Raw genomic sequence first — 24028 nt, 5'->3', positions numbered from 1 at the left:
ATAGCTGACATAACCATTCAAGATAGGGGGCACCAAAGCCCATACATTCCATAGTCTGAAAGAGGAAAGGCCAATGCACCATATCAAACGCCTTTTCGGCATCAATGGACAGAGCTACGGAAGGGATTTTGTGTTTTTGTGCAAACCAAATGTCCAGAATTTTGTGGACATTATCAGCTGTATTTCTCCCAGGGATAAACCCTGCCTGGTCGGCGAGCACCAGCTGGGCAATAAAGCAATTCAAGCAGTTCGCAAGAATTTTTGCCAACAACTTAACATCAAGATTCAAAAGAGAAATGGGTCTATACGAGCCGCATACAGTTGGGTCCCGTCCAGGTTTTACCAGTAGCGTAATCCCTGCCATATTAGCTTGTGCAGATAAGTTAGTCCCCTTACGCAGGGAATTGAAAAATTTTAAGAGGATGGGCGTAAGAGCTGTGGAAAGTTTTTATAGAACCTCGAAGTATTCCCATCGCGGCCCGGGGATTTACCAGATTTGAGGGATTTAATGGCTTCTTGCAGTTCTAGTGCCGTTATGTCCTTATCTAAGAATTGCCTCAGAGCCGCAGTCAAAGTGGGGAGAGGTATATTGGACAGGTATGCAGTGATGGCACCCTCCTGTATGGCCGAATCGCCACTATAAAGCTGAGTGTAGAACTGATGGAATCTCCGCCTAATTGAGGTATTATCAGTAAGTATCTTCCCTGTATTGTCTTTAAGTTTTGGAATAATGGCCTGGGCCTGTCTCTGTTTAAGAGTTTGGGCTAAGTAACATCCCGCTTTATTTCCTCCCTCAAAAAATTTCTGTTGAGCCAGTTCCAAATGATGCACTATCCTAGCTGAATCCAATGCGACAATTTTATCTCTAATCTCCTGAATAGAACCCCGAAGTGGAGAGCGAGCAGTGACCCGCAAATGAGCTTGTTCTAACTTCTGTAACGCGGTCATCAGCCTATGGCGCTCCTCCTCCTTTTGCCGTTTAACATATGTCGCCCGGGCTATGAAAGAACCCCGTAATACACACTTCATACATTCCCATAATGTCCCTGAACCAACTTCTCCTGTATCATTAATGCGGACATAGTCCTGTATTTCCTTGACCATTTGCTTCTGAAATGCACTATCCTCTAACAGAGAATCATTAAGAAGCCAATAGCGCTGACCGGAGTCATACTGATGTATGTGTAGCTGAAACCATATGGGGGCATGCTCAGACCAATATCTACCGCTCGCACAGCATTAAGTCTGGTTTTGTCAATCAAAAACATATCTAGACGAGAGTAATTGTTATGAGGGGGTGAATAAATAAGTGTAACATCTGGAAGAAGGAAAGGTAGCGCGCCAAACATCTACCCCCGCTATTAGCGTAATAATATGAGGGCCTTCCTAGAGAGGGCGGAGTCCAAACTAGTCCCAGAGGAATTATCCAGATGCGGGTTAAGCGATAAGTTAAAATCCCCCCCAAGAATTACACTCCCCAAAACTGTGTGAAGCCTGGTATAGAAGGCTTCCTTTTGAGAATTAGGTCCATAGACCGAACAGAGCGTGAGAAATTCCCCACCCAAAATCACATTGAGAAGAAGATAGCGACCCTGAGGATCAGGGAATGAGCCCCGCAGTTCAAAATGGACATCTTTATGTATTATAATTCCCACCCCTGAGTACTTAGAATCTTTGGTCGCCGCCAGAATTGGTTAGGGTAATTGGCAGAGCACATAAGACCTTCATATTGCTTTCGAAGATGGGTTTCTTGCAAATAAATCACATCAGCAGATACACGCCCCATCTCCTTTTTTTTATAATTTAAATTTTTATTAGTTTTCATCAGTGATGTACATCATGAAAAACAAGAAAATAAATGTTACAACACAATAAATAAAAGAAATAAAGTACTCATACTAACTAGACCATAACAAACTAACACTATTTATTTATTGCATGTCTCATTATACCCTATAATCGGGGGAGAGCAAAGAAATCATAAAAAATGAAATATCCAACTATATTAAAGCTGGATAGGCAAATTATTGAAAGGAGTAGGAGTTAAACTTTCTTATTGGGCTTCGGTCTCTGGTATTGATACTTGATTTTTATCCAATAGAAATGTTTCCAATTGCATAGGATCGATGAAACCATATTTTTTCCCTTCATAATTAATCAAACAAAGACATGGGAACTTCAAGAAGAAAGTTGCACCCAATGCTAATACTTTAGTTTTTAGGGACAAAAAGCTTCTCTTTCTTACCTGAGTGGTCCTAGCCACATCAGGAAAAGTTTGAACTCTATGTCCACAAAATAACAAATCTCTAACAGTAAAGAACTTCTTGAACAATTTTTCTTTATCTTCCTCTGATACACAAGAGACAATTAAAGTAACTCTATTATTAATCTGGTCCATTGACTCTTCTAAGAAGGTCGATATACCAGACGTAGAGGGAGTTTCCCATCATTTTGATTTCGTTAGTCTGGATAATCTTTTTGGTAAATAATATATTTTGGAAAGATTGGGTATTTCTCCCTCTTCATAAGATAAATTCTCTTTTAAGAATTTCTTAAATAACTCCCAAGGAGATAAAAGTCGAGTTTGAGGAAAGTTAACAATTCTCAAGTTCTTTGCTCTGAATAAGTTCTCAATATATTCCATGTCTTTGTGTATAGCCAAACTATCATGAATAAATGCATTTTCAGAATTCTGTACTAATTGTACTCTATTAGTTACAGCAATCAAATCTTTTTCACATTTCTCAATTTTTTTCCCTTGTTCTTCAATCATACTTCTGTTAGTTTTAATCACTCTAAGTAATGACTCATTCATCTTTAATATATTGCTATCAAGTTTCAATATCATTTTCCCAAGATCACTTAAGGTGACATTGTCTTGTATTACTACAGGGCTACTGGCACCTTTATCCACCGATGGATACACATCCTCTAAAATTGAGGAAACAACTTTCTCAGTCCATTGAGATTCAACCTGAGTCTGCAGGTCAGAGTCCCTTTGGACCGCTCCTACCGGGTTTCTTGCCACATCATAAGTTGTTAATCCGGTCGGCTGTGGGGGAGACTTCAGGCCTTCTCCAGGACTAAGGGAGGCAAAAGATATAGCTCCCAAACTGTCCTCTTTTGGCGCTTCCATCACTCTAACTACGTGATGGGCCATAGGTCCAGTACACAATTGTTGCGAGGGTGAAGATGTAATTATTCTCGCTTTCCTCTTCCTGCCCATGAGAATTTTTTAAAGAAAACAATCGATAAAAGTTTCCTGCCGACCTCCGGCTTATCCTGTCCAAGCCACACACCCCTGCGGTGGCGCGGCTTGGGCGTGGTGCCGGCGGCAGCAGGGCACCGCCCCACCGCAGGTTTTATCGTCAGTGGGGGAGATTCTGCGATGATGTCGCTCCTCTGCGACAGAGCTACTCACAGTTCCCAGGTGTTCAATTTTGCCGACAAGGAAGCAAAATGCAGGGTGAGTGGACCTCCTCCTGTCTCCTTTCCTCACTCCCCCTAAACGCCCCGTCTCCTGATAGAAGAACCTCCGCTTCCAACCCGAATTTAAACCATTAACATTAAGTGATAGAAATGTAACTGTGGACATATAGAATCTGTCCTGTCTCTCCCCCTAGCTCAGTCCCATCCCCATCCACGCCCAGGCTAAGAAACCATACAATTGATGGCCCTGTGAGTAGTCTCAGGCCCAGCATATGGATGAAGCAAACCCAACAAACCCATTGTATTGTGTAATCCCTTAGTAGAACAAACCTCCACAACAACCCCCTACGACCAAAGAGAAAACATATTATGAGGCAAAGTACTCAGGAAGGAATCAATCGTTCCTGGAGAAATCGGGAGGAAGAAACCATACCGGGGAACGGATCCCCCCCCCCCCCCCCCCCCTCCCCAGAGCAAGAGCTAGAACACTGTAAACATTATCCAACATAGCTGAAACTAAGATTACCCACAGAGCTAAACAACCAGTCAGTCCAAGGAAGATCATAACTCCCAAAAGTCCCTGCTGTGAGCAAGTTGATTAAATACAGTCAAACAATTAAAGCAGAGCAGTTCAGGTAGGAGTATCAGCCTCCAAATTGTCACTGACATTTCTGCATAGCCTGCGTCCCCCTTTGTTGACACGTTGCCACCGGGGCGTGACCGTTTTGGAACTTGTAGTAGCGACGACCTTCTGCACAGGCAATTCCACGGTTAGTCCCACCTCTTTCAGGGCTTGTACAGCTGCATCCAGGGTGCATACCTTGAAGGATTTCCCTTCGATTTGAAACCATAAGCTGAAAGGGAATAGCCATCTGTAACGGATAGACACTGATGTCAGGGCCGCAGTGATTGGCCAGAATGTTAATCTTTTTCGTAAGGTGCTGGATGCTAAGTCCGCGTAAATGGAGATCTCATTCTCTTCCCAGGTCCAAAACTGGCGTTGCCGAGCTGCAGTGGCAATCTTTTCTTTATATGCAAAGGAATGAAAACATACCACAATGTCCTGTGGCCGATTACCAATCCGAGGCTCCAAGGTCCTATGCGCTCTTCCAATCCGCTGTTCGATGGGTGCGTCCCCCCTGTCAGACTCTGTTTCTCCGAAGATCAGGTTGCAAATCTTCTGTATGACTAGGGGACAGTTTGTGTATTCCTCCTTTTCTGGTAGACCCTTAAAGCGCAAATTGCACCGTCGAGACCTGTTCTGTAGGTCCTCAAGCTTATCCGCCAGCTCTGACTGGGTAGCTTGAAGAGCTGTAACCTCTGTTTGTTGCTAGGTCCAGTGCTCATCGAGCCTTGTGTCGGCCTCGTCCAGCCTGCGGCCCAGTTCCGTGTGGTCCTCCCTCATTTCCTGCAGCGTGACTGCGATCTCATTTTTAAAAGATTTAATGTCCTGCCGGATTTCCATAAACCATGATCGCAGTTCTGTTCGAGATAGCATCTTGGAGCCCTGTGGCCCCAGATCTCCCCCATCACTCGCCGATTCCTCCGAATCGTCGACGGCCGCCATTTTGGACTCCGGGGGGTCCGGAGCTTCTCCTCCTTTATTATATGAAAACTTTTTAAAATCGACCGACTTTTTTTTCATCTCCATGTGCCCGCTGTCTTCCGCCACCAGAATCGCGGGAGGGCGCTACAAATCGGGTGGGTAATTGCTATTTTTTTGACCGAAAAAGCTCCGGGAGGTGGGGAGCTCCGCTAAAAGACAGCCGGCATGGGAAGTGACGTCACTTCCTCCCAGGCCTACCACATCTTCTAGGTTTACCGTGATTTGGTTCAGTCCATCTGAATCATTACCCATGAAAACCTTCTCCAGAACGGGTATCTCCCCAACATCCTCTTCAGTAAACACTGAAGCAAAGAAATAGTTTAATCTTTCCGCGATGGCCTTATCTTCTTTAAGTATCCCTTCAACCCCTCAATCATCTAATGGTCCAGCTGACTCCCTTGCAGGCTTTCTGCTTTGGATATATTTTACAAAGTTTTTACTATGAGTTTTTGCCTCTACGGCCAACTTCTTTTCAAATTCTCTCTTAGCCTGTCTTATCAATGTCTTATATTTAACTTGCCAACGCTTATGCTTTATCTTATTTTCTTCTGCTGGATCCTTCTTCCAATTTTTGAATGCAGATCTTTTGGCTAAAATAGCCTCTTTCACCTCACCTTTTAACCATGCTGGTAATCGTTTTGCCTTCCTTCCACCTTTCTTAATGTGTGGAATACATCTGGACTGTGCATCTAGGATGGTATTTTTTAACAATGTCCAAGCCTCTTGCACACTTTTTACCTTTGTAGCTGCTCCTCTCAGTGTGTTTTTCTCATTTTATCAAAGTTTCCCTTTTGAAAGTTTAGCACTAGAACCATGGATTTGCTTACTGTCCCCCTTCCAGTCATTAAATCAAATTTGATCATATTATGATCACTATTGCCAAGCGGCCCCACCACCGTTACCTCTCTCACCAAATCCTGTGCTCCACTAAGAATTAGATTTAAAATTGCTCCCTCTCTCATCGGTTCCTGAACCAGTTGCTCCATAAAACTGTCATTTATTCCATCCAGGAACTTTATCTCTCTAGCATGTCCTGATGTTACATTTACCCAGTCAATAATGGGGTAAGTGAAATCTCCCATTGTTACTGCATTACCAGTATGGTTAGCTTACCTAATTTCTCTTAGCATTTCACTGTCCGTTTCACCATCTTCACCAGGTGGACGGTAGTATACTCCTATCACTATGCTCTTCCCCAACATACAAGGGATTTCTACCTATAAAGATTCGATTGTGCATTTAGTCTCATGCAGGATGTTTATCCTGTTGGACTCTATATCATCCCGGGCATAAAGTGCCACCCCGCCTCCCAGATGCTTCTCTCTGTCCTTGCGATATAATTTGTACCCCGGTATATCACTGTCCCATTGGTTGTCCTCCTTCCACCATGTCTCTGAGATGCCAATTAAGTCTGTCATCATTCACTGCTATACATTCTAATTCTCCCATCTTACTTCTTAGACTTCTGGCATTAGCATACAAACATTTCAAAGTTTGTTTTTTGTTTGTATTTTCATTCTGCTTTTTACTTGATAGGGATAAATTGGAATTTTTTTAGCTCAGGTGAGTTTTTAATTACAGGCACTTGGACTACTTTTCTTATTATTGGAACCTCACTTTTGGGATGCCCTAATTCTAATGCATCATTCGTATCCTTTAAAGATACCTCTCTCCGAACCATGCGCTGCTGAGCGACTGTCAGCTTTCCCCTTTGTTCTAGTTTAAAAGCTGCTCTATCTCCTTTTTAAATGTTGGTGCCAGCAGTCTGGTTCCACCCTGGTTAAGGTGGAGCCCATCCCTTCGGAAGAGACTCCCCCTTCCCCAAAAGGTTCCCCAGTTCCTTATAAAACTAAATCTCTCTTCCTTGCAACATCGTCTCATCCACGCATTGAGACTCTGGAGCTCTGCCTGCCTCTGGGGACTGGCAGATGGACAGGGAGCATTTCAGAGAATGCTACCCTGGAAGTTCTGGATTTCAGCTTTCTACCTCAGAGCATAAATTTGGTTTCCAGAACCTCCCTCCCACATTTTCCTATGTCATTGGTGCCCACATGTACCATGACAGCCGGCTCCTCCCCGGCACTGTTTAAAATCCTAAATTTGCATCTCACAATACAATTTGAAGTGCCTCCCACTCCTACAAAGTTGTGCCAGGAGAATTTTGGGAGATGAAAAAAGCAACTGATCATATAAAGCCTATTCTGCATCATCTTCACTGGCTCCCAGTAGAAAGCAGGATAACATTTAAAACATTACAGCCTTATGTACGATTGTTATTAATTTAATCTTCACACGCTGCTCCACGATGCAGGTTTTAGACCTCAGATTTTGGGAGAGGAATGTTGTTCAGAGCTTTAGTTTAATATGTTCAGAATCACCTAAGTGCATCTATTTAAAGAGCTCATTTCCTAGTGTGTAGCAGATGGACTCAGGACCAATGGGTATAGTGTCCTGATAGCAGTTGGAGACGGATCAGATTTCAATCTGACGTCAGCCCCTAGTACATATACCCCTGCAGGAAGTGCAGCTCTCCAGTATTTTCCGTCTCAATAGCAGTTAGGGACTACCTGCACCCTCTCCCAGCATTAGGGCAAAATTTAACAGAGAAAAACCCAAAATTAAGAAGAAAACTTACCTCAACAGCAAGCCCCGCTCTCCTGCGGTGACACCCTGGGGACTCAACTGGGGTCCCTCCCCCAGTTGAGAATTCCCGTGGTCCCTCGGAGGTGGGCCTCGGTCCGGCGGCCGACCCTCGGCGGGGACCTAGCCCCTGATCTCGGGCGCAGCTGAGAGACAGCGGGTGCAAACTCGAGCGCGGCGGTGAAAGCATTTGCCCTCTCCCCCCGCAGCCGGAGACCGCCCGGAATGAAACCGGGAAGCGCCGAGACAAGGTAAGGTAGAAATCTTCTTTAAAGACTCCGGTCTCCAAAGCTCGAGGAATCGCACAGGCCACCGGCCAGGACCTGTGCCACCGGGTTGATCCGCCCTAGCAGGGCTAGACCCCGGTTAGATCCAAGGGTCCTCCCACGTGGAGACCCCCCGAGGTTTACTTGGCCGGGCGCATAACTGCGACTTGTGCGCACACCAGCGCGCACATCCATCCACGTGCACATATTCGCACCGGAGCGCATAAGAGATTTTATGCGCCTATATCCATGGCACCGCCGGAAAAGGAGCTCAAGGTTCAGGGCCTTTGCCCAGCATGCTACATCAGAGCCGCACAACACGAGGAGGCCGACACCCTGTGTATCCAGTGTGTATCCAGTGCGAGGAGGGCGTTTGCAATAATAATGGTTTATGAGATGCTTGTCGCATACCCCAATGCACTGGTAATCTACCGTAATGCCCCTGCCTGATAAATCAGTTACAATACAGTGCAGAAGGTCATACACATCAGCTACAGCTTCCCAAGGACCAAAAGAGACATCGACATCACAGTGATGCTCAAATAGTTTGGGCTCATTGTCGTTCCTTTCAAAGCGGAGAGAGTTGAAGAGAGGACCCTCATACGGACTGGCCCTGGGGGATCAATCCTAGGGCCAGTCCCATCCGGGCCTGAGTGCTAGCTCCTCAATAAGTATTCCGGATCTAGCAATTCACAGCGGGACACCTCCCCAGGGACACAGCACCCACTGGCTTGGCCCCAGCATCTATCTCCTGGGTGGAATTTTTCAAAGGTCTGCACATCTTCATTCACATGCAGACAGAGCCTCCGATATCACGGCCACAACCTTCAACAAAGGACCTCTATGCTCCGGGCCCCTCTAGGCCCATGGAATTGAATCCACCACCCAGAAGTCCCACCTACGGGAACACTGACATCTCGGAGGAGGAGTCGGAGCCCTGGAGGAGGGGGAACCCCCCCATCCCCCCCGGGGACAGAGCCTCACCGGACCATGAGATGCTTCTTCACCAAGGACGAGCTTCCAGACCTGGTCACCGCAGCCTGAAGGAGCTTGCTATCCCGGGCACAAGTGCCTCGGGGGAGCCTAAGACGAATCCCCTGCTAGAGGCAAGGGGAAGCGGCCTCGCGAGCAACCATAGCCTGCTGGATCAAAGAAGTCATCAAGGCGGCCTACTTAGAGGCAAGCAAGCCGCCGCCGCTACAAGTCAAGGCCCATTCTACTAGAACCAGGCAGTGTCCTGGGCAGAAACCAAGATGTTGTCACCCGCCGAGATCTGCAGGGCGGCGACATGGTCCTCCATCCACACCTTCTCCAGGTTTTACCGCCTGGATGTTCAGGCTCGGGAGGACACAGCATTCGCAAGAGCAGTACTAAGTGGGTCACGGACAGCCTCCCACCCAGTTCTGGAGTAGCTTTTATACATCCCATTGGTCCTGAGTCCATCTGCTACACGCTAGGAAATTTCTTTTATTTTTATTTATTTATTTAGCAGGTTTTATATACCATCATTCCGCTTCATAAAAAAAAACACCATAACGGTTTACAAACATGGGAAGGTTAGAAGCATATTAATATGACTGTTAACAAAGAGAGATATCCTTTTAAAAAGATTAATTAGAACTTGCACTATGGATTGCACGAAGGGGTGCACAAAGGGGAATGCTCCTTTGTCGCGCGGCGCCTGGTTATGCGCCGTTTAACCGTCCTTCGTTGACCCTGATGACTTCGGGGGGGGGGGAGGGGCGGGCCTTCCGATCAGGGTCTTCTTACCTGATAATTTTGTTTTCTTTAGTGTAGACAGATGGACTTAGCATCCCACCCACGGCTGCCGTTACTCATGGAATGCTCGAGTGACTCAAGGGTAAGCCATGCTTTCCTTCATCTAGGACACCCATCCTACCGGATGTCGACGTTTACCGGTTGAGGGCACTGGCGGTCTCCAGCTATAGCCAATTCAACCAGCTCAAGTTAATCAAGTTATAAAGTTAATTAAGTTCTTCATGTTATGAAGTTATATAAGTTATTCAAATTAGTCAGTCACACAAATATCCACAATGCTTTTCGAGGAGAATACTGAAGAGCTGCACTTCCTGCAGGGGTATATGTACTAGGGGCTGACGTCAGATTGAAATCTGATCCGTCTCCAACTGCTATCAGGAGTACACTATACCCATTGGTCCTGAGTCCACTTGTCTACACTAAGGAAAACAAAATTATCAGGTAAGTAATTTCTCCAATATCTTTTGCATTTAAATGACAATTAATACCCACTAAATTCCAGGATAATATTTTAGTTGCAGCATTAGTCATCACACAAAAGGTAGCAAGGCTAAGAAAGAAACAGAAAATGAAAGCTCCTGTATTCTGGAAGTTCCCATCTATTACATTGCCAAGAAGCTATCTGACATTTTTTCCTTGTAGATGGGGTTGGATGACACTCCCCCCCCCCCCCCCCCCCCTCCTCCTAGCGCTATACCCACCATCCCCCTCATCTTCCTCTTAGTTAGACCACATCCCTCCTTCTACAAACAGGAAGTGTGTCACTATTAATGCACTGGGCTGCTACCCACTCATCCCCCAACCCTTATTAAACAAAATTATCAGGTAAGTAATTTCTCCAATATCTTTTGCATTTAAATGACAATTAATACCCACTAAATTCCAGGATAATATTTTAGTTGCAGCATTAGTCATCACACAAAAGGTAGCAAGGCTAAGAAAGAAACAGAAAATGAAAGCTCCTGTATTCTGGAAGTTCCCATCTATTACATTGCCAAGAAGCTATCTGACATTTTTTCCTTGTAGATGGGGTTGGATGACACTCCCCCCCCCCCCCCCCCCCCCCCCATCCTCCTAGCGCTATACCCACCATCCCCCTCATCTTCCTCTTAGTTAGACCACATCCCTCCTTCTACAAACAGGAAGTGTGTCACTATTAATGCACTGGGCTGCTACCCACTCATCCCCCAACCCTTATTTTCAATTTTTTCCCCCCTCAAAATTTCCCTCCACATCCCTCTTTCAAAACCTGCTTCTCTAAAAAAAAAAAAAAAAAAAGAAGAAATTTCAATCAACAAAAGTAGTATTAAGCTGTTTCATGTTGCCCAAAAGGGGAACCACTGTAATATCCCCAGTACGTGGAACCGCCACCTAAGAGCAGCTGCTGATGACTGCAAACGCCACAATCAATGATCAAGTTGAATTTTTTATTTTATTTATTCCATTTTATATTCCGCCAATTCCAAATCCAAGGCAGTTTACAGCTTTTACATCCATTAATTCATCACATAATACATAGAAATAACATTATACATTAAAACCATTATAAAATTAACACAAAGTATAAAATAACAGACTTAAAAACTCAGCACTACGCTGTCCCATGAGTGCTAATTCAGTCTAGGGCGCAGGTAGGCCTTCTCCGAAAAGACATAATGTGTGTAAGTTTGCTTTGAAAGTTGGTATGACTTATGCACTTATTTGTGGCATAAGTGATGTAGGAAGTTTGATAATGTACCCTCTTTGAGACCTAAAGGCACTCTAGATAGCTTTGAATTGAGCCCGCTAGGGGTTTGGCAGCCATTTTAGGATTGGGCTAATGAAGTTTCTGTGTCAGTATTCTATACTAACCGTAGACATGTTGGCAGTTTTTTATGGAGACCTACAGTATGAGTAGTGCAGTAATTTAGTCAAGATGGGACAAATACATACATCGGAGTGGCCTGGTTGTCTTTCTCCCATGACTGATCTGCTTCAGGTGTGGCAGAGATGGCACAAGGTGTTCCTTGCAGCTGTGGTGATTTACGTTTCCCTGTTCAGTTTGGAATCCAGCGCGACGCCCGGGTTTTGGGACCTCAGATTTTGGGAGAGGAATGTTGTTCAGAGACTGGGTGGGGGGGGGGGGGGGGGGGGGGGGGGGGCCTGCTTGCTGACTTTGAAAATTTGGGCCAGAGGGGGAAGCAGGTGCAAAGTACACATGTAAAACGTGCTTTGAACTCCCAACTTAATCCCACCCATTCCCCCCCCCCCCCAGTTAAAAGTATGCTGTCTGTGAACAGAATATGTGCTTTTACCTACAGTGAAGTTGGGGGGAGGAAGTTTTCAAATAAGCTTTTCAAGTGGTTAAACTCTTCTTTATCTGCTTAAAAGGTTTAGAAAAGTCCCTTCCAAAAGTGTTTGAGATCCCCTTCCTCCCCTCACTCTTCCGCCTTTCACTTACAATACCCCTGCACGTGAGCTTTTGCCTGGTTAATTGCCCATTGTTCCTCCTGGTCATTTTGCCTGTTCTCTTTCTGGGTTTGTACTGCCTGAATGCTATTATCTTTGCCATTTAGTTTTTAGGCTGCTTCTTGGGAGGACAATTTTCAAAGCTATTTACCCATGTAAACTGAAACCTGGCCTCCCTGATGGCATTTACAGAGGAGTTTAAGGCAAAGGAAGAGAATACTATTCATAGATCAAACCTTCAACTCTACGAGCATCATTTCCCACAGGGACAGTATCCGTGCAAAAAGGAGACACAAAAGTCCACAAATACTTCCACTGTGAAGCTTGGGTGCAAAATCCATGGAAGGGGGAAAGTAGCTGTGGACTTTTGCAAATTAGACCTTTTAATGACCCACAGTGGTCTCTTCATTCTCTTTCCCTTGCTACCATGCCTGACCCCATAATCTGATACCATCTCACTGCTCCGATGTATTGCTGTCTATAATTGCTCTGAACCTTAGATCCTCTGCTCCGACATGGCTTCCTTCACATAACGGTTAATTTTCTTAAAGTCGGCCCTTCTGAAATCCAGAACCTTGGTTCTGATCCAATGTTTATGCTGAACTACACAGCACAGCGATCACTGGTCCGGTCCCTCCCCCCCCCCACGGTTTGACTCCTACCAGAACCTCAGGGCTACTATCTCCATTTGTCAGTACCAGGTCCAGTGCTGCCTCGCCACACACACAGGCTCAACTAGTTTCTTCCAGATAATCTTCAACCGCAAGGAACGATGGCTGGATACAGAGTGCACTTTAATTGATATTCTTTGGCCACAGCTTCGTCGAAACACACAGTCATTTGCAACATGGATTCTTTATTTTGTATGCATGCACGGATTCTGGAATGTTCAGAAAAGAAGAGTCTTCACCAGACCATGAGGTGCAGCTACCCCAGATAGAAGTTCTTCCTTGCTCTTCCCTTCAGCCACAGGCCTAACCAGTCTGGGGTTGGATAGTATTTAGTAAAAATGAGGACTCCTCATCAATCTTCAAAACTACGTAAGCAAATTCAACGGTAGGATCTTGTAACTTCTTATTTATCTAATTTTTATATTCCGTTTTTCAGCACTTCAAAGTGGATTACATTCAGTGGATTACTGTAGTTATTTTTCTGTCCCCAGAGGGCTCACATTCTAAGTCTGTAGATGGGGCGAATGGGGGCCCTCTCCCCACATAGTCATCAACTCTCTTCCATTAACTTCCAGCACCATCATTCTCTCCCATCCCCAATCAAAATCTCTCCCCATCCTCCTCCTCCAGCACAATCTTCATTTCTCCCCTCTCCACTAGCAGGAGGAGAGCAGTGCTTCCTACCTGTGGCTGCCACTCCTCTCTTGGCTTTGATCTGAAGTTTGAACTGGGTCAGGCCAGCAGGTCCCGGGAGTCTGTAGGGCGCATGTAGGGTGGGCAGAAGAGACTGATGGCTCTACCATAGACCTGCAATGCCCCAAAGGAGGACTCTGCTGCAAATACGCAAACTACTGAAAGTTGTTGATGTGTGGCAGCACGGGTTTCCCCACAGCACAGGGCAGTCACCCTGTTTCAACCTTCCCAGAGACTGGCCCTGCCTATGCATGGCATTTTAAGGCCTAAACTCCCCACCACCAAACTCAAGGAAACAGTGCCAAACTCTTCTGTGCAGAATATTTGTCACAGTTAAATTCCTTGGGCTGAAATTTCTCTTCCCCCTCTGCGGCCAAACGTAAATGCCCTGTGCCTGTTTTACTGCACATACTTTGCATCTATTTTAATGCAGGTGCAAAGTCCACAGGTACAAAAGTACCCATGGACCTGGCCTCTCTGGGCCTTGACGTTTCCAAGGGGACCCTCCATGGGGCAAATTGCAGGGTCTGCTGCATCTAAACTGATGCAGGGGGGAAGCCAAGCAGCCTCCTTCTACTCTTTGCTTTCTAGTACATTGGGAACTGGTCCCAACCCCACTGGAAGGATAAAATGGTTTGAGCCTTCACCAGGGCTGCCTGGGCTTTTCCAATTTTCAATCCTATTTCATTTTCTGTCAAGCCCAACTGCTACGCTGGGGCCCTCTCACTGAGGTACATCAGAACTTTGGCTAGATAATGATTTCTTAAAATTAAAAGCCCAAAATATACAGTGTGCATATTTCTATAAGAGTTGAATTAACATTATTGCTGGTGGTGTTAACAATGATCATCATCTTATCAACCTCAAATCTGTGACTGGTTTGTCCGTTTAATCAGTGTTGTGTTCTTGTGCATATTCAGCCTCACTCCCCAAATCCCTTTTTTTTTTTTAAATCTTTCTTTAAAACCAGAACCGAGGGATTTCAACCACCCATCTCCAAGACCGTGGCTCTTGGTGCAGCTGTCCACAGATTCCCCCATTCTCACCCTGGCAAACAATGTATTTGTCATCTTAAAGTGCTAACAAAATTTGGATTGTGGAGGAGATTCCTGGTTGGTTGTGGCAGGAAGTGTGGTCTGGGTCATTAATGTCTGCTGATCAGGAAACTCCTTTGTGCCTTGGTCAGAGGAAATGATTGCCTATGCAAGCTAGAATTTGTTTTAGGTCATTTTTGTAGCGCCTGTAAAAGGAGGAACACTTCATCTGAATATTTCTAAGGGCTCAGTGCCCTGTTTTTCAACCAGTCACATTGTTTGGAACCCAACTGAACAAGCTACTTAAACTTAGCATTAAAATTGTAGGATTGCCTATTGGAGAAGTTCACAGCACTGTTGAAATTCAGTCTTTTTTCTCTTTCCAGTTTAAAGAAAATAAAGTGCAGGAAATGCTTAGATGGCAGACTAAGTAGATAAAAAAAAAAAACCCCAATTATTTTAAACTTTGCTTTTTCTTATGTATTCTATGAGTTTACAAATGGACTGCAAACCATATGTAGATTTTGTAAATGCCTCTCTTACTCCCTTTATAAAACTTTATACTTACATCTTCAATATCTTTATACAGTCAGCAAGGACCACAGATCAACACAATTGACATGGGGCAACTGGAGACCAAAAGACGAAATGCTAATGACGTTTCAGTATTTATGAGCGATGATCTGTTGGAAGGGAAGAGTCAATATCATGGGCAAGAGGAAGCATGTGGGAAATCTGAGCAGCGCTGAGAGTCACTTCTGCAATACTTTCCACAGGTTGAATTTTGTGCTATTGACTTTGAACCAAAGTCACGGATGCTCTTGAAGTCCTGGTTGCTTCCAGGATCAGGCAAACATTTGGCCTGCCGAGGTTCTGACTATTATTAGGCTACCGCTAGTTTGCACTCCCTGTGCCACTCATCTTTTCAGGAATCTTCGGTAACAGTTTCAGCCCGTGGCTCAAATCTCCTCAAGATGATCAATTCCTGGAGCGTTCCCAGTAATGACAGGTTTCCAGCCATCCACAAACAGGCAAGCACCAGGAAACGTTTTGTTGTCCTGCATCTGGTGGCAGGAGCCCAAAGGCTCACCACCACGTAATCTTGAATTCATAAATAGGGCGTTTGCAATAATAATGGTTTATGAGATGCTTGTCGCATACCCCAATGCACTGGTAATCTACCGTAATGCCCCTGCCTGATAAATCAGTTACAATACAGTGCAGCAGGTCATACACATCAGCTACAGCTTCCCAAGGACCAAAAGAGACATCGACATCACAGTGATGCTCAAATAGTTTGGGCTCATTGTCGTTCCTTTCAAAGCGGAGAGAGTTGAAGAGAGGACCCTCATACGGAGTAACGGGCATTTCTTCCTTGAAGACACAGATCTTCAGCTTGGCAAACCTCGCCTTTTTCTGCATGGCTCTAAGTTTAGCTATTTGAATTATTCGCTCCAAATGTTCTAAACAACAACAACAGAAAATATTGACAGGTAACAGCTGGAAGGCACAGGGAGAAAAACAATCTTAATACGGGACTGTCACTATAAGCCAATCAATTGATCTGAACATTTCAAGCCTGACGGAAGGAGAGCAGTGTCTGTAGTTAAACAAAAATGTGACCTCAAGGTTTTCTGTTGATTTCTGGGGACTAATTGTCCTTCCACTAACTGGGTCTTTAGTAGGTCCTGTTGAGATTAAGGTTTTAAGTGTGGCGGTCCATGCAATGTGTCAATCAAAAGCTGTTGTGGGAAGTACGAGGGGTTCATAAGTCAGACAGCATTCATGTCACGTGGTCTTGGGGCCAGAGAAGGTTGCACAGGTCTCCACAGAAAAGCTGCAACAGTTTGAAGCCAAACATTAATGCTGAGTTAAAGAAACAGGAAAGGCTGGTTTTAGCGTCCTTGGTAACAAAAAGGTCAGGGACAGGTCCAGCTCTCTGGGGAAAATGCTGTGACTTTACCCACTGCAGAAACAAGAGAGTTACTAGAGAATACCCCCAGTGTGGCCCATGGAGAATGTGGTGGAACCTAAGACAGTGAGATTTGCATTCCAGCCCTTGCAGAGACCTGTTCTCACTGCTGACTCAAAAGAAAGCTTATTTTTCTCCCAGTGAGCCCTTCCACAAGATCGAAAGGACCAGTCATGTTTACAGGAATTGGTGCACTTACTGAAAGATAAGCTTAGGCCGCCCAGCACAAGGAAACTGCTCCGGGCCCCGCTTTGTGTACATTCTCTTATTGAGAAGGCAACTGAATATCCTTTGGCAGTCAGAAAGAAAGAAAATTCATTTCCCCCACCCCCCTACCCCTTTCCATCCATTCCTGAGGAAGCATGAGGGTCTACGAAGTTCTGGAAATCTCCTTCCACTAGGAGAAATCTAAGTCCATTTCTAGGGGTGCTGCTAGGGTGACCTTCATCAAAAACCTCACAAAGTTATCACGCACAGCTCAGATAGGTCAAGGGGGGGCTCAGAGAATGATGGGTTACATTAGAGTGGGTGTGGTCATAACAGCAGATCTTTCAAATCTGTAGAGAGAGATTTTATATATATACTGGAAACCCTCGGACTTAAGACACAATTGGTCCTTGATAACCATAGCGTAAGTTGAACTGTAAGTTAAAACCAATTGTCCCAAAGTACAAAGTTATAAATGGGGGACTCCTTCCTGCACTTAGGACCTAATAACTATTTTTACCAGAATAACCCAGAATTGTATAATATATAGTACAGTAAAAAAAAAAAGATTTTAAAGTATTACTTTTTTTTTCTTTATCTGAAGAAGAAAGGGCCAAGGCATGCCTAAAGGATATTGTACCGACACTGTTTTGAGGAGAGGAATTCTCTGGTATTCTCCCTACTGATTTATTTATTTAATAGCTTTTCCTATACCGGTATTTGTGGGTACATCATATCGGTTTACAGATAACGTATTACGGAGAACAAGGGTAGGGGAAACAAGGGAACTATAGAGGAACCAAAGAACAAGGGGGGGTGAGGAGAGGTAAAATGGAACAACTAATATGACCGGGGAAGCTAGAGGAAGGTAACACGGGAAAAAGGGTACTAAAATACACAGGGGAAGAGGATTAAGACAAAAAGTGGCGTAACTAATAAATAACGGCTAGAAGGTACAGGGGTAACAAGGCATAGAAAATACTGATGTCATCTCGTCAGGCCTCATGGTCATCAGCACACCAGTGTGTGCCTGTAAGGAGACACTCAAGGGTCTTAAAGTCAAAACAAGTGTTGTAAGGTAAATAATGGCTGTCACTTTAGAAACGTGACTCGAAAGACCTTCAGCTGAGGACATTCTGTGATTATATGTGTGTGTGTGTGTGTGTTCATATATTTGTATGCACACACATCTTAAGATTTCCCAGCTGTGAGGCTCTTCTAGATATTACAGACCACTTAAATGCATATTTCATGCTATCAGCATACCTTTGTAATAGGGCATCAAGTCTAGGAAAACTTGTCTAACTTTTTCTCCTGCAATAGGCTGGACTTCCTCTAGACTGCTTAGCAATGGTCCAATGGCATAATATTGTGCTTCCTTGTAAGTTGGTTTAACACGCTCTCGAGGCGGCAGCTCACCGCATCGGAGAAAGTTAAGGATGTCCCTAGAAAGGGAGAGAGCAGAGGGTCAGAAAGACGTCCACCCGGATCCGGGACATCTACTAGAGATGTTTAAACCTGTGGAGATGGCTCTGAGCGCACATCACAAGATCCCACCCGGCTAGCATCATGCTAAAAGCACGAGTTCCACAGGACTGACACAGCATGCCTTCCCTCAGATCAGGATTGCAACATGTTTTACAATTTCAGCAGTTCAGAAACACCACATTTCTGACATCCGGGCTAAATGAAAGTTTCCAAATGGAAGAAGAGAGCGGGAACAGTGGTTATCACCACCATCAAATTAAAGTTCAGTTAAACAGAGACCTAGGGAGCCAAATAGACTTGGCTGTGGCAGGAGGGATTTACCTCTGTATCCCAGGAGCAATTCTGACTTGTATTTAGAGTGCTGGCCGCCTCCCACCCTGTTTACAGCGAGCGTGGACACAAGGGGCAGGTTTCTAATGAGCTCTGGGGTTGTTTTTCTTGAGCTCACAGGTCTCTGTTTCACCTTTCCCCTCCAGCTATAAGAGACACCTGGTATCAGGGCAGCCTGCCACCACCAGGAGGGTGACAGACGCAGGGACCAGAGAGCAGATCCAAGCTCCCTGAAAGAGATGCTTTGTCTGGTCCTAAAATGTATTCTGCAGCTGCCTGGTACTTCTCACTGATTCATATCTGGGGAAGATATCGAGCAGTTCTGATCCTATCCCGAACCAGGCTTCAGAAACCTTACCGTTAACTTGTGCCAACTCTGTTCCTTGAGAGCTGCATGCCAGCCATGTTTTCAGGATATTCTCATTGACTCTGCATGAGAAGGATTTGCACACACTGCTCTCCATCACATGCAAATACAGCTCATGCATATTCACTGCGGATATTCTGAAAACCCAACCGACTTGCAGCAGCTGAATACTGGACCGGTTTACCTAACCCTGGAGGTATTGCTTTTAAAGCTCAGAGGCTTTTTTAAAAAATGTTTTTAAAGTTAAAGTGGGAAAATGTCATCCCCCCTACCCCCTGAAATTCAAATGGAATGGTTCATCCGTGCTATACTCAGAGTGGAACATTCAAAGAGCTAAATAACCTGGGTGGGGGTGGGGGAGGACACGTTCCAGAATGTTTTTTAATGTACTAGTACTTAGTTTTTGGGTACTTGCCAGGTTCTTATGGCCTGGATTGGCCACTGTTGGAAGCAGGATGCTGGGCTTGATGGACCCTTGGTCTGACCCAGTATGGCATGTTCTTATGTTCATGCTACAAAAACAGCAATTATGGGATAGAATGGGCCTTCTGGATTTAGAATTGTGTCACAGTGGTTGAGTTTTTCTGTTTTGGGTTCTATTTTTTTCTGGATAGACACACAATCTAGTGGAACAGTCACATGGAACATTCAACGTCCCTAACTTGGAACTCCGGCATGTTATTCCCCAGTGATTGAGGAGCTCCCATAGACATCCCTGCTTTACGGGGACTAGCCAAATGCACTGGCATGGGTGCTGTTGTCATGATAATACCCAAAACAGCCTGTAATAGCACAAACCTGCCTGAAAGCAGTCCTAAAGTTAGCTGAGTATGTTCATCTGTGTGCCTGCGCCGCTGAATATCCAGCCTAGTTTATCCAGCTAGCATTGCCGGCTGCCCAGCAGCTCAATATTGATATGATAATATAATTATTGTTTTATGTCTAACTTCTATGTGAATTATTAGCAATGACAGGTATAACCTATATGTTATATTTTAGCAAATAGAACTGTGAAGCAGTTAAGCGTTGTCCATGTGACTGAGTGTAATTATAATCCATGATTATTTTGAATGGGACCTTTTTATCTGGGAGACCAGATAGAATAGAACAGAACAAGCAGAGGCGCACGCAGATAATTTATAAAAAGGGGCATCGGTGCCAGGAACAGAAAGAAACAAAAAAAAAAAAAAAAGAATGGAAAGCAAGAAGCTTAAACGGAAAAGAGAATTAGATGAGAAAATCCTGCTAGAGGAAGTGGAGGAAAACAGTGCAAGTCCATTCTATTGTCAATGTACAGAGCTGTAAAGTATGCGGATGCTTTCTGAACAGAAGTAGTTTCTTCTCAAACAGCTGCAGCAAGTGCAGGTGTCAAAAGCAACCACATACTGCGCGGGATTACATGAAAACTGCCTCGACGGGTACAAAGCACTGCTAGCAACATCTCTTTTGTAATAAGACTTTTCCAGGTGAATTTACCTGCCCCCACTATTATGTTAGGCAGAAGTCAATTGAGCCATCTGCCTCCTGCTACACAGCACACCTGGGGATTGTGCTTGTTGAGACATGAAAAAATGATAATGCATCAACCCCTCCTCCTCCCAGAAACTTCCCATGCTACCATTAACAGATGGGGGCTCTTTGGGACCAGGCAAAGAACAAATCAGGCAGCAAAGCCCATGACCTCCATGTTTAAAAAGCAGGAAGCTCACCCTGCATGGTACATGTCAAAACTTAAGACGATAACTTTGAAACAGACACACATGTCCGCATATTTGTCAGCTTGCGGCCAGAGATGCAGCCATTTTATAACATACGCGCATATGTGCACATCTCTTGGCCTTGGATGTGCACATCGCGCATAGGTGCACATCTCTTGGCCTTCCCCAGCCATGCCACGCCCATTATTCTGAATTTTTGACTTGTGCGCATAGCGGGAGATACGCATGTACATAGGCGCCTTTTAAAATCCATGCAGCGCGCACCAGTCCGACTTGTGCACATAGCTCCGGGTTTTGGTGCAAGTAGGGTTTTTTTAAATTTGTCTGTAAACATGCAAGAGTCTAGGTCCGGTCTGCCCTTTAACAGAGCCCTCAATTAGAAATTTTAGGTTTTCATTTAGAGAAAAATATTTTGTATAAAAGCACACCACACAACATCTCCCTAAACTGGGGGGGGGGGGAGGGGAGAAACTAATCACAATATAATCTAAACATGATTTTTCAGTGGCATAGCAGGAGAGAGGGGAAGGAACAGGCATCTCACCTGCAACAGGACGTTTAACCCCACCAACTGTGCTGGCGACCAATGCAATCCACTAAAATGGTTATTTTAAAAGAGAAACCTTCCGCACACACACACACACACACACCCCATCAGCCGTGACGGACAGAGAAACATTTTGATAATAAAAACAGGGCCCTTTATTCACCTGTGTTGCGAGGGATGCCAACGGGCATGGCGACTGGATAAAGGGCTCGAGGGATGGGGCACTGGGTGACAGCACCAACTGGCCACGCTCCAATTCCTAATTCTCGTCACATCAACTATAAACATAAACCTGAGGCTTCTTTTGAAACAAGTCCTCACAAAAGAAATTGGGAAGAGTGCAGATGAGAAAGCATCTACTAACCAATGCAAAGCTAGCCAAAAGAAACCAAAACTTAAAATAGATAAAACTAGAGCTGAAGTCCCCATACCTACCCAAAGTAAGTGCCATCTCGGTCAATAAAATATCTCCCTTTGCCATCTGTTGGAATGGAATGTCTTCCACTAAACATAGCAGCCAGCATTGTGTCCTCATAGCGTCTCAGCGTTGAGAGTCTGGTAGTGAAGTGCATACCTCCCACGTTAAGTGGGACCACATCAGGAAACTGCAAGCCAAAAAACACCGATAAAGAAACTATGGCAGGAAGACAAGTCTGACTTATTTTGGATTACTAAAGCAGCTTGGGGTTTTTTTTCTGGATTTTCTTCATTCAGTCTGATTTTATCCAGCCTTGCCTCTTTTAGTTTTGCATCTTATGAAATCTGTACTTTATTTTCCTGTTCAGAATGACACCTCAGGCTTTGGTTGAGTTTTAAAACCTCAGTTTGTTTCTTAAGGCAAAAAACATAAGGACTGCGTTTCTATTCTGAAGAACCTATGGAAAGAGAAAAGATCCTCAAGAATCAAAATATGGTGAGACCAAGAAAATGTGGCAGAAAGATGTAGACATACACCCTGCTGAATGCTCACCATCTGCCTGAATAAAAGGAACTTATAGACAGACCTTCGTATGTGCCTATACATATTACATCCTATGAACTCCGGAAGGAAGCTCTTTTTGGCACAATGCAAGTACTGAGTTAAGCACTAGCAGTAAATTTGAAGCACTGAGATCATACTCAAGATAATCTGGCTTATGAGTGGGGTTCATTCTTATTAGGGTGTGCACAAAACATTTGGAAATATTACCCTGAGAGAGACCGAACAAGGGGGAATTTCTGTTTACATTTTCATAACCATATCCCTCAAAATATGGAGCATACTAACAGTGTGGCCACCTGTCACAAAACTCCCAGCACGCAAAACTCTGCATGGATTTCCCTCATTTACAGTTAGTGAAGAGAACTGTGCGTGCGGGGAGGAAGGGTGCGCCTGACACTACCTGACACTACCGCACTGTTTCTACCGCGGCCTTACTGGATCGACCTGTAAGTATCCACAATTGCAAAAAAAAAACAAAAAAACCAACACTTTCAAAATGAAGTTTAGCAGGCTAGATGTGAGAAAGGGACAGTATTTCTAAAATCAGTTTCGCAGGGATACCCTGGGACCTTCATCTTCCCACCATCATCCCCCCAGGGCCCCAGTTTGCAGTAGTTAAGGTCTATATACTTTTGTAATAATTATTGCTATACTAGGGTAAAAACCTGTCCCAAAGTCCAACCACTCCTCCCTCCTAAGGATTTTCCCTGTCACTAACCAAGTCACATACTTCACATAGATCTGCCTGAAATTTGATGTAAAGTTCAGCTGAACATTATCCTAAGACTTGTCTTTGCTCCTGGGAGAAGTGGTGGCCATGCAGTGCATTTTTTAATTGGTTTGATCTGCTGCGAGTGCCATGCTGTACCCCCGAGGAGCCGCCCAGATAGGTGGCATTCCCCGTAAGTCACCGCGCCAGCTGCAAGGCAGTGCAGCCAGAGCCGCACGCCCCGTGCTCACAGCCACAAAGTCACCTCTGCATTCATTGAAACCCTGGCTCCGACCAGCAGATCTGTAGGAGATGCTTCATGTTCCCCCGCCAACGAGAAGGAAGAAAGAGCAGGCGAACTCCCATAAGCAGATTGATGCAGAAGAGAGGGTGGCACAGTTGCAGCCTGGAGGGGACGGCTTTTTCTCGCTCTTGATGATGTGTTTCAGCCTTGTACTAGCACAGCACCCTGCCCCCTTCTTGCTGTTGTTTTGACAAGCAGTGGGGGGGGGGGGGCAGATGACGGATAATGGCTAGGCAGTGTTGCCAACCTCGCTTATTTCCCGCGAGATTGGGCTTTATTTTCTAGTCATTCGCTTTTTTTTTTTTTTTCCCCACGATTCGCGGGTTGCTTCTAATTGGGCAGTTTTTCCTGCCAATCGCGTTTTTTTGGGCTTGGTGGGCGGGACTTGTGCTCTGCTGTTGCAGTGATTGGCTGCTGCCGCCGATGAGGCCGGTCCAATGCCAGCCCACCCAAAATTATTGCAGCAGTAAGCCTACCAGAGTGGCAAACGTTCACGGTAACACGTGGGCAGACCCAGCACGGCATTGCAGTAAGCAACAGCATCGCTGGTAACCAAGGAAGCTTCTGTGCAGCAGCAGCAGCAGAAAGGGAGTGCAGCAGTCAGCTGGCTACAGCCAGGTATCAGGATGGGAGAATGAGGTAAGGGGATTGAAGACCTGTTTGTAGGGGGTGGGGAGGGGAAATGAATGGAGGCCAGAGATGTGTGTGGGGGCCAGGGATGTGCTGGGAGTTGGTGGGGAGGGGGGAATGAGTGTGTGGAGGCCAGGGATGTGCTCAGAGGGGGAAATGAGTGTGAGGGGCTGGTGTTTTTTTTTTTTATTTGTTCTACACCCCTTTT

General features: G+C 45.1%; 1 protein-coding gene and 1 long non-coding RNA gene across 2 annotated transcripts in view; one reads left to right on the top strand and one right to left on the bottom strand.

The window, feature by feature from the left end:
• The window catches only part of LOC115096963, a 56666-nt gene that overhangs the window by 21398 nt on the left and 11240 nt on the right, over positions 1-24028 (top strand). The gene's annotated exons all lie outside the window — the stretch shown is intronic.
• KCTD7 (potassium channel tetramerization domain containing 7) lies at positions 14448-23562 on the bottom strand. Its single transcript, XM_029612305.1, has 4 exons — positions 23152-23562; positions 21631-21800; positions 18012-18190; positions 14448-16029 (listed from the first exon to the last, which is right to left on the bottom strand). The coding sequence occupies exons 1-4, from the start codon at positions 23161-23163 to the stop codon at positions 15653-15655; spliced, it is 738 nt and encodes a 245-aa protein (XP_029468165.1). The 5' UTR covers positions 23164-23562; the 3' UTR covers positions 14448-15652.

The sequence above is a fragment of the Rhinatrema bivittatum genome, chromosome 8, assembly GCF_901001135.1.
Source record: "Rhinatrema bivittatum chromosome 8, aRhiBiv1.1, whole genome shotgun sequence".
Taxonomy (NCBI): domain Eukaryota; kingdom Metazoa; phylum Chordata; class Amphibia; order Gymnophiona; family Rhinatrematidae; genus Rhinatrema; species Rhinatrema bivittatum.
Note: the sequence above shows the minus strand (reverse complement) of the source record. Positions and strands in the feature narration are given on the sequence as shown.